Source organism: Sabethes cyaneus, chromosome 3 (assembly GCF_943734655.1).
Source record: "Sabethes cyaneus chromosome 3, idSabCyanKW18_F2, whole genome shotgun sequence".
Lineage (NCBI taxonomy): Eukaryota > Metazoa > Arthropoda > Insecta > Diptera > Culicidae > Sabethes > Sabethes cyaneus.
The window spans coordinates 247,128,969-247,141,783 of NC_071355.1; the positions used below are offsets into that span (position 1 = coordinate 247,128,969).

Sequence of the window (12,815 nt, forward strand, 5' to 3'; positions counted from 1 at the left end):
AAGTTCTACTCGGTTGTTAATGACATCGATAATGGAGTTCCTCGTTGAAACACGAATGCTATATGGCAGGCTGATTAATGGATACACGCAGTTTTTGCGTATCCATCCTGGCACCACTAAGGCGGCGAGAAACATTCTATAACAACCGAATACCACCATTGGTGGCGCCGATTTCTCCTTCTTCGGATAGGGAGAGCTAGTCCCGGTTCTCTCGGTTCGCTTACAGTCTCGTTTAACGGCCTTTTCCAGTTTGGCGTATCGTTGACGGGCAGTTATCCCAAGAGTCCGCTTTAATTCGAACTTGCTCAATACTGGTTTTCGCCTCTCTCCGCTCGTCGACCATCCTCCAAGTTTCATCCGAAATTCACTCCTTCCGCTCGCGGCCCACTTTGCCGATCGATGGTTTCGTTACTGGTCATGATGAAAGTGTTCTTGATGTAACGACACCCTTGCAATCTGGCTTAGCTGGCTTAGCAATATTCCACAGTGTCAGATCGTAGACAAGCAAACAAGTGAGACTTTTTACGCTGGAGTAACGACGCGATTACAACCCTAACATAGTGGTCGTTGACGACGTGGTCAGTGACTCTAGTCTGACTGTCGAGCACCTTCTGGATTTTGGCATTGGCCGATTCTAGGATTTCAGTATCCGGCCGGAAAAATAAAGTCGCGCGACGAGTGTATGCGGAATAACCGTATATTAAGCATTTTAGTAAATACGGTATTGTATTTTCGGGTTGATGAAACTCTTGTAACGTTAGGAGACGGTAGTTAATGAACCATTGGGCAAATTCGTATTTAAGATTGATATTTGCCTACGATGATTATCAGTTTTTGACACCTGAATACTACACTCTCTTCTTTACAACGCACTACATGCTGTAGGCAACGTAAGTAAGGTATTTTTTCTGTATTCCGCTCTTCGTTCTTTTTTGTAGTGTTCCTACAGAGTGACAGAACTGCTTATTATTCGTGCCTGCCTAAGTGCCGGTATATTCACTGTTTTATGATTTTTACTACTTTTCAACCAGTTTTGTTTCCTAGAGTCAGGAAGTGCGGAGACTAATTATAACTTGCCCTTGGACAAGAGGGTTCATTCGCACCTCGAGCCAGTACCATTCTTCATTTTTGGTAAATGCAGAATTCAATATGAAGGATGTGGAATGGCCTAACAATAATCCCATGCTAAAGCCACACAACATTCTACTATGATTCTAACCCATGACCACTCGTAGAATCCATTATCAAATAGTTCTTTAGTCCAATTTCTTCGAATAACGGCTGGGCGGTACTGCTAGACCGAGTCAGTCTGTCGATAAAGAATGGTTAAATTTTAGAAAGACGTTTAAGCCCAACGCTTTGCTTTTTTGAAGGACCAATTTAAGGAAGATTTCAATTCTAATTTCTAGATTAAGATCAATCACTAGACATAATCGCGGACAAGACACTTCTAACTCTTACAAAATGTTAAAATAAAACAAATTACTTTAAACTTACACGTCGACCGGTTTCAGGCATCATATGCCTATCTTCAGGACGAGAGCCGATGTCCAACCCGGCTCTCGTCCTGAAGATAGGCATATGATGCCTGAAACCGGTCGACGTGTAAGTTTAAAGTAATTTGTTTTATTTTAACATTTTGTAAGAGTTAGAAGTGTCTTGTCCGCGATTGTGTCTAGTGATTGTGGTGCTCTTACGTTGCACAAAAAATTTATTTGTTAAATTAAGATCAAGTCTAATTTAAGTTCAATTTTAATTGAAATCTGGATTCATGACCGATTTACAGTTCAAATTAATCTAAATTCACGCTCAATTTTATAACTAGCTTAAGCCCAATTTCAGCTCCACTTTCAAGTCTAATTTTAAGTTAAATTTCAAGTCCAACGTAAAGCTAGTTTCAAAGAAAACTTCAAGCTTATTTCAAGCCCGATTTCGTACCTAATTTCAAGTAAACTTTCTTGTCTAATTTTAATTGTGCTCAACTTCTGCTTGAAATCCAATTTGAAATTCTGATGTTTTTGATTTTCAAATATAGAATTTTAAGTTATCTCCTGATTTGTGATGGTTGTTAAATTTGCTTTGTCTTAGTTTGCTTTTTCACTTTTGATTTTTGATTCCTAAATTTTGACTTTAGATTTTTAACCTTCGACTTTTGCCTTTTGATTTTTGAGCTCATAATTTCGACTTAAATTCTGACTTTTGACTTGCTTTTGATTTTTCACCTTTAACTTTTGCCTTTCGGATTTTGGTATAAGTTAGACATGATTTTTGATGTTGTTGTTGGACACCCTTCAAAACAGTTTTTCGATCTAGCTCTTTAATAACGCATCGTATGTTTTTTAAATGTTCTAAGAAATTATTAATCAGATTAAATTGCCCATTTTCGTCAAAGACAGTAGAGCTCTATCTTTCTTCCTTTAGCAGCTATCACTGGTTTTTTCATTTTTACATGTAATTTTTAAGGGGGTGTAATTCGGGGGAGAACAGCTATGAGCAGCTAATCTTACTTATTTTTTGTGAATCATTACATTATCCCCCCCTTCCTTTTCACTCTTTCCCCTCCTTTCCCAAAAAAATTTCAGTACTTTCCCCTACCGTCCCACCATCAATTGTAAAAACCATCGTTTCAAAAAACTACGAAAAAAGACAAAAACGAAAGAAAAATTTTTCGGCCGATTTTCGGAAATTTCGTTGTTCAAATTTCCATTTCTGTTTCGTGCTAGAAGCATTAACTCAACTCGTACACTCACTTTTCGTGTTTTTCAGGCTGATGAACCCACAGACAATTGATTTTATGATTAAAAATTAACTCATATCCTACAAATTATTTTTTTGCCCCCCGATTTTTCAAGTCAATTTCCAAGGGGGCGGGGTGACAAAAACTTTCAAAATTATTTGCAATAGCCTAATCAATATCGTAGTAGCTCGATGCAATCAGCTACATACATAAAAAGCGAACATACAACTTGGTAAAGATTTAGATTGGCAGTCTCAGCATAAATTAAAAATCGGTCTGACGGTATAGTATTGCAGATGTCGTTAAAAAATTATGCAAATAGCAATGACTCCAGATTACTCCCTTGTGGTATGTCCGAGAAGTTTGTGACGGTTAATGTCGTAAGTACTAGAAATTGTAGAGCTTCGGATTTTGTAATAATGTTGGGTTTGGGTTTGACGAAAAAAAATCGTATTGAACGGGTTTGACATTTTCGGAAAAATTGGCATAAAAATTTAATTCATCATAATTCATTCTATTATAACAGATTTCCGGAGAAGATTTTTTTCAAGTTGATTTTTTTCGTCTAATTCCGTAGAGTTTTTTCTAACAAAATTCATATAGGGTAAGGAACGAGTTAAGCAGTGTTACCTATTTTAATCAGTTGAACATAAATGATCCGAAAATGCACTTTTTTATTCATATTTTCAAAATCTTTTGATAGGATCATCTTCACAAATCACTTAACCATACATTTGGTTCACACAAACACAATTTATTGGGTTTCCGACAAGAAATATGATGAATTAAAAATTGTTGTCCAAAAACGTACATTTTTCAGCTGCTCTTCAGCAATCGCCACCTTGCTACTGACGAATTCATCAAATTTTCAGCACTGATTACAACCACTCTGAAAGTCAAGCACTCAATTGTCACATACCATATTATTCAGTCTCTTTTTTTCTATTATCTAAGGCTTTGTCACTAGCCGAAAGTTTTATTATTTTCTAACTAAACTGAAAACAAATTCTGAATTGATGGAACCTGTTCACCAGTAGCAGCAGCTGCAGCACAACTGATGAACTATCGTGTTGCCAAGATACTGTTTCGGTTCTGGAAATAAGAATTTTAAGTTTGAAATTAACTGAAACCTCCTATGGTGAAAACGTGGTTCAATACTTTTAAGAGAAATGTATGTTCATAATTAATTTTTCTTTATTAAAAACAACACAAAAGACAGCTTTTTCAATAATTTTCGAAGATTTTCTCAGTGATTTAATGAAGCAACGATGTGTTTCAATGTTATTTGCTTTGACAACACTGTTCTAAAGTTAGATCGTGTGCACTTCTATGTTTGCCTCTTTTGTTCTCCCACCATCCTTATGAACAGCGAGTGAGACGTCAAACTCGCAGTTTCCCATAAGAACACCAGAGAATAAAAGAGACGACGAATACCGTTTGCCGAACGGTGCGGTGAGTGTATGCCCCGATAAACAATTTAGACAGATGGCATTTTACGCATATGCCGATACGCTATGCCGATTACGCATCAGATGCCGATTAGTAGGTCGCGGATAGGAACGCGAACTTACTGAATAGGGGGAAAAGCTCGAGGGATTTTTTAAGGGGACGTAAAAAAATTCAGATTTCAGGATTGCTGAAAACAGCACCCTGCGGGTGAAAATGGGTTCGGTGTGTTCAAAATTAGTTCCACCGCTCCAACTTTTAAAGCGAAAAATCAAAAGTTTAGCTCAACAATAGTGTCTTCCAATGGTAACAGCTTGAAGAACTAAAGATAGCAAGAAGATTGGTATGCTGATATTCCCCACTTAGACAACCCATCGCTTGTAATAAGGTAAAACAATCAGTGACCCGCTTAGACTGCTTAAAACTAGTTCTTTACCCTAGATGATTTATTATTTTAGATAACCTCGAATCCTGAGCAAGAAAAGTTCCTAAAGCTATGAAATGGGAATAATAAATGAAAAATGAAAAATGAAAAATGAAAAATGAAAAATGAAAAATGAAAAATGAAAAATGAAAAATGAAAAATGAAAAATGAAAAATGAAAAATGAAAAATGAAAAATGAAAAATGAAAAATGAAAAATGAAAAATGAAAAATGAAAAATGAAAAATGAAAAATGAAAAATGAAAAATGAAAAATGAAAAATGAAAAATGAAAAATGAAAAATGAAAAATGAAAAATGAAAAATGAAAAATGAAAAATGAAAAATGAAAAATGAAAAACGAAAAATGAAAAATGAAAAATGAAAAATGAAAAATGAAAAATGAAAAATGAAAAATGAAAAATGAAAAATGAAAAATGAAAAATGAAAAATGAAAAATGAAAAATGAAAAATGAAAAATGAAAAATGAAAAATGAAAAATGAAAAATGAAAAATGAAAAATGAAAAATGAAAAATGAAAAATGAAAAATGAAAAATGAAAAATGAAAAATGAAAAATGAAAAATGAAAAATGAAAAATGAAAAATGAAAAATGAAAAATGAAAAATGAAAAATGAAAAATGAAAAATGCAATATGAAAAACTGTCCTAAAAACTAACCCCGTTTTCTGAGCAGTATAGCAAAACTATAGCTGTATGAACAAAATTTCATATATGTATTATAGTAATCCGAGAGCTTCTCTGTTGAAGTTCGGCAAAAGATTTTTTCTAATGGTTTCTCTTGGTGCTGTCATAGGCAAGCGTAATTGAACACAGCAAAACAATCATTTTGTAGCTCCTTAATTGATTTGATTATCTGATTAAAATTCCCATAATAAATTTTCGAATGCAACCAACAATGAATTTGCGTTAATTGTATTTTCAGACCACACACACCAAGTTATGCGACTATCAACCACAGCACGGTGCTCGTTTTGGATCGCTTCTGGAATTAACTACCAGCATAAACATAACTGAAGGGGCGAATTGATCGAAAAGCAACAGAAAATTGATTGAACGCATCGTAACACCTGCACGTGGATAAAGAATTGTGTGAGCGTCGAATCAAAAATAAAAAAAAAATCGGTTCGAATTTCGAATTCCAATGTCCATCATTGATTCCGCACGTGGCACACACGGCAACACTAGTGGCTGTAGCAAATTTTCTCTCAGTAGGATCACCGCCACCGAGACCGAATGTATCACTGCCATCGATTACATCGAGGGTGGCCCGGGGCTGAAAATAATTAATAACGGAAATAGCGGTAGCAGTCCTATCAGCGAAAGTAACAGCCGAAACGGGCGAATCAGCGGTAAAATCAGTTCTCGTTCGTCGCCGTTCGTCGCCATCGTCGTCGCCGGTTGTCTGTCATCGAGGGAAGGACACAGCTGGGAATCATGAGAACTCAATCAAGCCGATTGGAAAGCGACAACAGCGACAACCGCAGCAGCAGCGACAGCGAACATTGCGACAGTTTTCGATACAACGGCATCGGCGGTGGTCGACAGCAGTACTGCCTGGAGCGATCAATCGCCGTGGTGACAACATACAGGGTGAAATTGAAAACGGGGAAGAAGTAAAAGAAGAGAGAGATAGAGAAAAAGAACGCAACCACGAGCCTTCTTCAGCACGACCGTCGTTGTTTGTTTCGAAATCGAACGCGAAAGCAACGCGCGAACACTTACTGCCAGACCATCGAAAAACGCCACGCTTCAAGATCCGTCTAAGTAAGCAACTTGGAATTGGTCCTCGGAAACTACTACCAGTCTGGTGGTGGACTCACTCACGAAAAAAAAAACAAACCCACATACTCTCTAACTCAAATGCGTTATTCGATACGCCTCACCGAACAGAACTAGCTCCTCGGAGGAACGGATTACTTAGCATACTTACTGAGAGGAGGAGGAAAGCACCTTAGCACTTCGAAACAAGTAGCATCTGAATTCGAACGGCACGGAAAAAACAATCGTGGTCTCGTAACTTCGTCACGATTATAGATAAAACTTCACTACACCAAGTTCGCGCAAATCGAAAATCGACAGAATAAGAAATAAATAATGCGTATTAGAGAAGTCGTACTACTTTCTGCCGATAAGCTAAGATAAGTAGCGTCTTCTTAGCAGTTGTATAGTACACCTAAATTGAACTTAAAATTGATATTGATCATTAATAAACCAATAATAGTATTATTACTCGTAAACATTAAAAATACAAAGTTTCATAAAAAGACACAGTTTACTGCAATTCAATAATAATAATAATAAAATAATAATATCAATAGTACTTTAACAAATTTTCGACAAATTGAATTAATATTGATAAATATAATGGGACAGGAAGTTTACTCCATCTTAATATTAAACAACTAAAAATTCGAGTAATATGTTTGGAAAACTCAGTAATAAACGGTGAATCTTATCAATGAAGAATAAACATCAACTAATAGCATATTGTTATTAAATTACAAAGAAAAAAACAAACAAACAAACTCATCACCCACTTAAGGGACGAACAGCATTACCTAGTGTGAATTAACGAATTTGAATAAAATCGCGGCACTGACGAGACACGCAAGCAGCACTCCGTAGAACAATTTAATAACCGATAGGCACGTAGGCACAAGAGGATTTAAGGAGCAACAATCACCAACTACCGTGTCGTGTCACCTGAAAAAAGCAATAACGGATCACGACCCTTAGCGCGGTGCGGTCACGGACGGGATCGAATCGCCAGAGTCGGTTGAGTTAACGTTGGCGTTTCTCCTGTCGTCGTCGTCTTCGTCATCATCGTCATCATCACCATCATCATCATCGCCATCGTAGCTACTATCGTCACCATAATCATCACCGTCATCGGCAGCAGCAGCAACAGCAGCAGCGAGAAGGTGGTGGCCGGTTCAGAATGAACCAGAAGATCTTGGTGATCGTGATCAAGATGATCAAGATGATCTCCAAGATCATCATGCTAAGCCGATATCATAACTTTCGGTGCTACAAGCAGTTGCGGCTGTACAAGTGGATCATCGTGTTGATGCTGATAGCCAATTCGGCGCTGGGTAAGTCTTCTATTTCTTTTCAAATTCTTCATAACCGTGTGCAGCCAATTAAACGAACTCAATTTGAACAACATTTTTCCTCATCCTTTTATTAACTTACCCTACGAAAGTGTGAAGTAAAACTTGTTGGCTGAACGATGCTTGTGAATTAGTTATCTGCTTATGTTTCAATTATCGTAATGAGTTTGCCACCTTTCAAGCTCTTTTGCTGTGTGCACCCCCTGGTGCAGAGCCGAATTTTCCACTCAACATCAACATTTTCGGGCCTCACCTGAATTAGTACGCAGCTAGGCGTTGAAGGCGCTAGTTAGAGTGGAAATGCGTTACCGCAAAGCAAACTTTTCTCTCTTTCGTTCTTGCTTGTCTCGAGCTTGCCCTGAGAATGGAGCCTAAGATCATAATCACGAATGCACACGAATGGTTCGTTCCTGAAACAGTGCTACTGTAGAAGAGCGCATACTTTCTTACATACCGAACCGGCCAGTATGACGAAAATTCCCTGGGCTAGGAGCAAAGTAAGGAAAAAAAAATGTAGAAATACTTTCGCCTAATTGAAAATTCTGTTGTTCTTTCAACTTCGGCGAGAGTCTTTCGAAGGAAGAACGATGCTGCAGTACCGTTTTACTCGGAAGGTTGGTTGCATTCACTCGCCAGTAAAGGACCGACCCTTTCGAGAGGAGAAATATGCTTCGCTTACTTTTACGAATAACCCCCTACGAAGTTAGTTACTTCAGTGAGTAACAATGGTCGTGCGATGAAAACCGGTCCCTTTTCTCATGTGAAGGTTCCTACCCGTAGGCAACAACAACAGCAGCAACTGTACCGTTCCCGGATGGTGTGTGGCGAGAACATTTTCCGCTGCAGGATTTGGTCCCGTGCGGGTGTGTCGTGCCTCACATTCGTATGCTGCACGTCGAATTAACTACAATTTTCCGTAAGGGGAAGGTTGAAAGGCGGTAGCTTACTATTTCACAGTGTATTTCTAATGCTGGATACTTGTGTTTGATGCCGATCCGGAAGAGACGTTGCTGACAGGAATTGAAATAGAATTCTAACTGAAGTTCTATAACGTTTGTAATTTATCTTAACTTCAACCTCTAGTTTTCTATTATCTACGTATTATCTATTATCCAGTCCTTCAGGTCCCTCCTTCAATCCCAAAATTATTAAACTCGGGACTCAAGCAATTAGTCCCGGAACGGGTGATTGATTTCTTGTTCGCCTCGTGCCTTTTCAGCAGCGCGAAGCATTTTCACATCAACTCATTATGAAGAAGGATTAGCGAAGGATGAATAATGGAATGTCGCCCGTAATCTAGTTATTCCTTGATCGAGCAGTTGTGAATTTTTGTGGTTTTGCTAATTAGAAATGTCCCACTTTCGGTGGTTGTTCGGTGGATTCTACATTTGCCGCCAGCGAAATTAGGGCAAGCTTTTAAAGAAAAATAACCAACCTGCTTGCTTGCTGCTGACGAGATAGCGTGCTAACAAGAGACAAGAGAAAACGCGAAACTTGTCTAATCTTCGGCTTTATCCAGACGGGCGCCATCATTGTCGTCGTCTTCAGTAAGCTAGCCGACGACCATCATCCCTGCTCTGGCTTGCTAGCGGGGAGGATAACGATAACTAATGAGAAGCTTCAAGGAATCTGAAGCTGAGACGTCTTAACATCTTTTTTGCTGATTTTATTAAGGAATAATGGAGAATATCCTTTGTTTTTCTTTAAACATTGCATTAGTGGTGATTTGCTACCGCTGCAGAGAACGAAACTTGTTCAGTGTTGCAGTTGCACATTTTCATATTTTTTTTGAAGGTTTGAACACTCATTTCATTCTTATCGAACACGTTACGAAATCTTCATCTAATAATACAAAGTACTAAATGTAGTTTAGTTTTTCCTATTTTTTAGATGGTTAGTTCGAGTTGGCTTCCCAATGGATCTCTAGGTACGACAATGGTCTTACAAGCCGGGTGTTGATTGTTCGAATCTAGACTGGGGGAGGATGTCAGAGTCAATAGGATCAACATTAGCCCTGCAATTATCCTGTTTTCTCGATAAAAAAATCAAAACTCATAAATCAAAAAGTAAAAATCCAAAATCCAAAATCCAAAATCCAAAATCCAAAATCCAAAATCCAAAATCCAAAATCCAAAATCCAAAATCCAAAATCCAAAATCCAAAATCCAAAATCCAAAATCCAAAATCCAAAATCCAAAATCCAACATCCAACATCCAAAATCCAATATCCAAAATCAAGAGTAAAAAGCCAGTCATCGTGTGTTCGAATCTCGGCTGGGCGGTGCTAGGAAGAGTTGTGTTTGCTCCGTAACTGTCCTGTCCAGTAAACAGCCGGCTACGAAATCTGTCGATAAAGAGGGGTCAAGTCTTCGAAAAGACATTGTTTTTTTTGAGGTTCTTTTCAAACTTTTTAAAGTTTCTTTTGAGACTTGTTTGAGATTGCTTTGAAACGTTTTAGAGATAATTTTGGAACTCTGTGGAAATTCTTTTGGGTCTCTTTCAAGGTGCTTTCGAGAGTCTTGAGACTCTTTTGATGTACGTTTGGGATTGAGTAGACATTCGTTCAAGGCTTATTTTAGTCTTATTCAAGAATCGTTTAAAAATCTTTGATTTGTTTTTTGAGTGTCTTCCTTTTAGACACTTTTAAAAAATATATGATCTTTCAATTCAAGATCTTTTTGAGATTCTTTTGAAACTATTTCGACACTCTGTTAAGATTTGTTAGAGCGTTTCTTAGTTTCCCTTTTGAGACTTTTCTTGAGATTCTGTTGGAACTCTTTTGAGATTTTTTTACTTCTTTTGAGAGTATTTTGTTTGTTTATTTTCTCTTCGACACATAAATATTACACAGACGTATTACTTACATGCTAACTAACTCGTAGTCTAAGATGCTGAGATGCTTTTAAGACATTTAAAGGTTCTTTTACACTCATTTGAGTTTAATTCGAGACTTTTTATAATATAGCTCAAAGATGTTGTACATAAAAGAGTCATAGTCGGAAACTGAAACAAATAGTTTTATTGTCGTATTGGATTTTATTTAAGAGGATATAAACGACTAAAACTTCTGAAAATTTCATTATTTTTTTATTTCAGATTTTGATTCTGCAGTCTTTTCTGCCTATTTTGATACTAATTTTGTAATCCAGCCGAGCAGTTAAGTCGAGTAGTCCAGTCGAACAGTTGAATCGAGTAGTCTAGTCGAGCAGTTGAGTCGAGCAGTCGAATCAAACAGTTTAGTTAAGGAGTCTAGTCGAGCAGTCGGGTCAAGCGGTTCAGTCGAGCAGTTAAGTCGAACAGTTGAGTCGAGCAGTTCAGTCGAGTAGTCCAGTCGAGCAGTTGAATCGAGCAGCTAAGTCGAGCTGTCGAATCAACAGTTAAGTCAAGCAGTCGAATCGAGCAATCGGGTTGAGCAGCTGAGCCGAGCAACCGATTCGAATAGTCCAATCTAGTAGTTGAATCAAGCAGTTCATTCGAGCAGTCGAGTGGAATTAAGTAATTGAATCGAGCAGTTAAGTCGAGCGTCGAATCGAACAGTTGAGTCGAGCAGATGAATCATGCTGTCCAGTAAGCAGTTAAATCGAACAGTCCAGTCGAGCAGTTCAATCGTGCCGTTAATTCGAACAGTCGGATCGAGTAGTAAGTCAAGCAAATGTGTCGAGCTGTCGAATCAAGTAGTTAAGTCGAGTAGTCCACTCGAGTACTTAAATTAAGCTGTTCAGTCAAGCAATCAAGTCGATCTGTCCAAATCAATCAGTTGAGTCGAGCAGTCGAATCGAACAGTTCAGTCGAGCAGTTCAGTTAAGCAGTCCAGTCGAGTAATCAAATCGAGCAGTCTAATCGACCAGTCCAGTCGTGCAATCGAGTCAACCAGTTGAGCAATCGAGCAGTCCAGCCGTCGACCAATGAGGTGACTGAGAATACAACTCATTGCCACGAAACCCAGGGACCTGTTTTTAGTTACCGATAAGCCTCTTCTGACGTCCTGTCAGAGACCTGGTTTTCGGTAGATTTTTGAAACTCCTTTGGGACTATTTTGAGTCTCATTTGAAACTCTTTAGGGACACTTTCCAAACTTTTGAGACGTTTTTGAGACTCTTTTCAAACTATTTACAAATTTTTGGTTCTTTTGAATCCTTTTTGGGACTCTTTTGAAACTTATTTGAAAATTTTTGAAACTCCTTCGAAACTTTCTGCACATTTTTGAAATTATTGTGATTATTTCAAGATTCTTTGAAACTCTGTTGAAACTGTTTTGAGTCTCTATTGAGACTTTTTTGGAACCTTTTTGGGATTCGTTTGAGATTCTTTCCAAACACTTTTGAGTCTCTTTTTAGGCATTTTTGGGACTCTTGTGAGACTCTTTTGGGACTCTTGTAACTTGTGAGACTCTTTTGGGACTTTGTAACTTATTTGAGAATTTTTGAATTTCTTGCAACTCTTTTGAAACTATTGGTAGAATGTTTTGAGATTATTTCAAGTCTCTTTGAAACTCTGTTGATACTTTGTTGAAAAACTGTTTTAAGCCTCTGTTGAGACTCTTTTGGGACTCTTTTGAGACTCTTTACAAACTCTTTTGGGACACTTTTGGGATGATTCTGGAACTTTTTCGGGATTCATTTGGGTCTCTTTTGAGATTTTTTTTGAAACTATTTTGAAAACCTTTGAATCTTTTGTGACACTTGAAACGAAAAGTTTATCCAACAAAAAATTGCTCATGTCCATACTGAAAAAAAAGTTATAAATAGGTATGAGGTTTCGTACGAAATTTTTTTTCCTTTAAAAATGCCCATTTTGCGATGTATGGAAGACTTGTAGGTTACATAATTATCTATCTTAAAAAAAAATTCACCAATTTTTGAGATGGCCTATTTTATTGATTTATTGATTTTTGAAATTCCTCTTTTTAATGTAGAAAATATTTTTTATCGTTTTTTCAATATTTCAAGTATTTCAGTATGAAAATTCGGAATAATTTCTAAAAGTCACTCAATCATAAGGAGAAAAAAATACCACAATAGATCAAAATAATGGTCGCAGGGGTTAAACCTTTTTTTGTGATTTGAAAACTCTTTTGAGA

General features: G+C 37.4%; 1 protein-coding gene across 1 annotated transcript in view; it reads left to right on the forward strand.

Annotated features, from left to right (window-relative positions):
• The first annotated feature begins 7,623 nt into the window (after window positions 1–7,623).
• Window positions 7,624–12,815, forward strand: part of LOC128742960 (neuronal acetylcholine receptor subunit alpha-7-like) — a 112,233-nt gene continuing 107,041 nt past the window's right edge. The window contains exon 1 of the mRNA XM_053839460.1: window positions 7,624–7,717. Coding sequence (XP_053695435.1) covers window positions 7,624–7,717 — 94 coding nt within the window. The remainder of the gene's footprint in view (window positions 7,718–12,815) is intronic.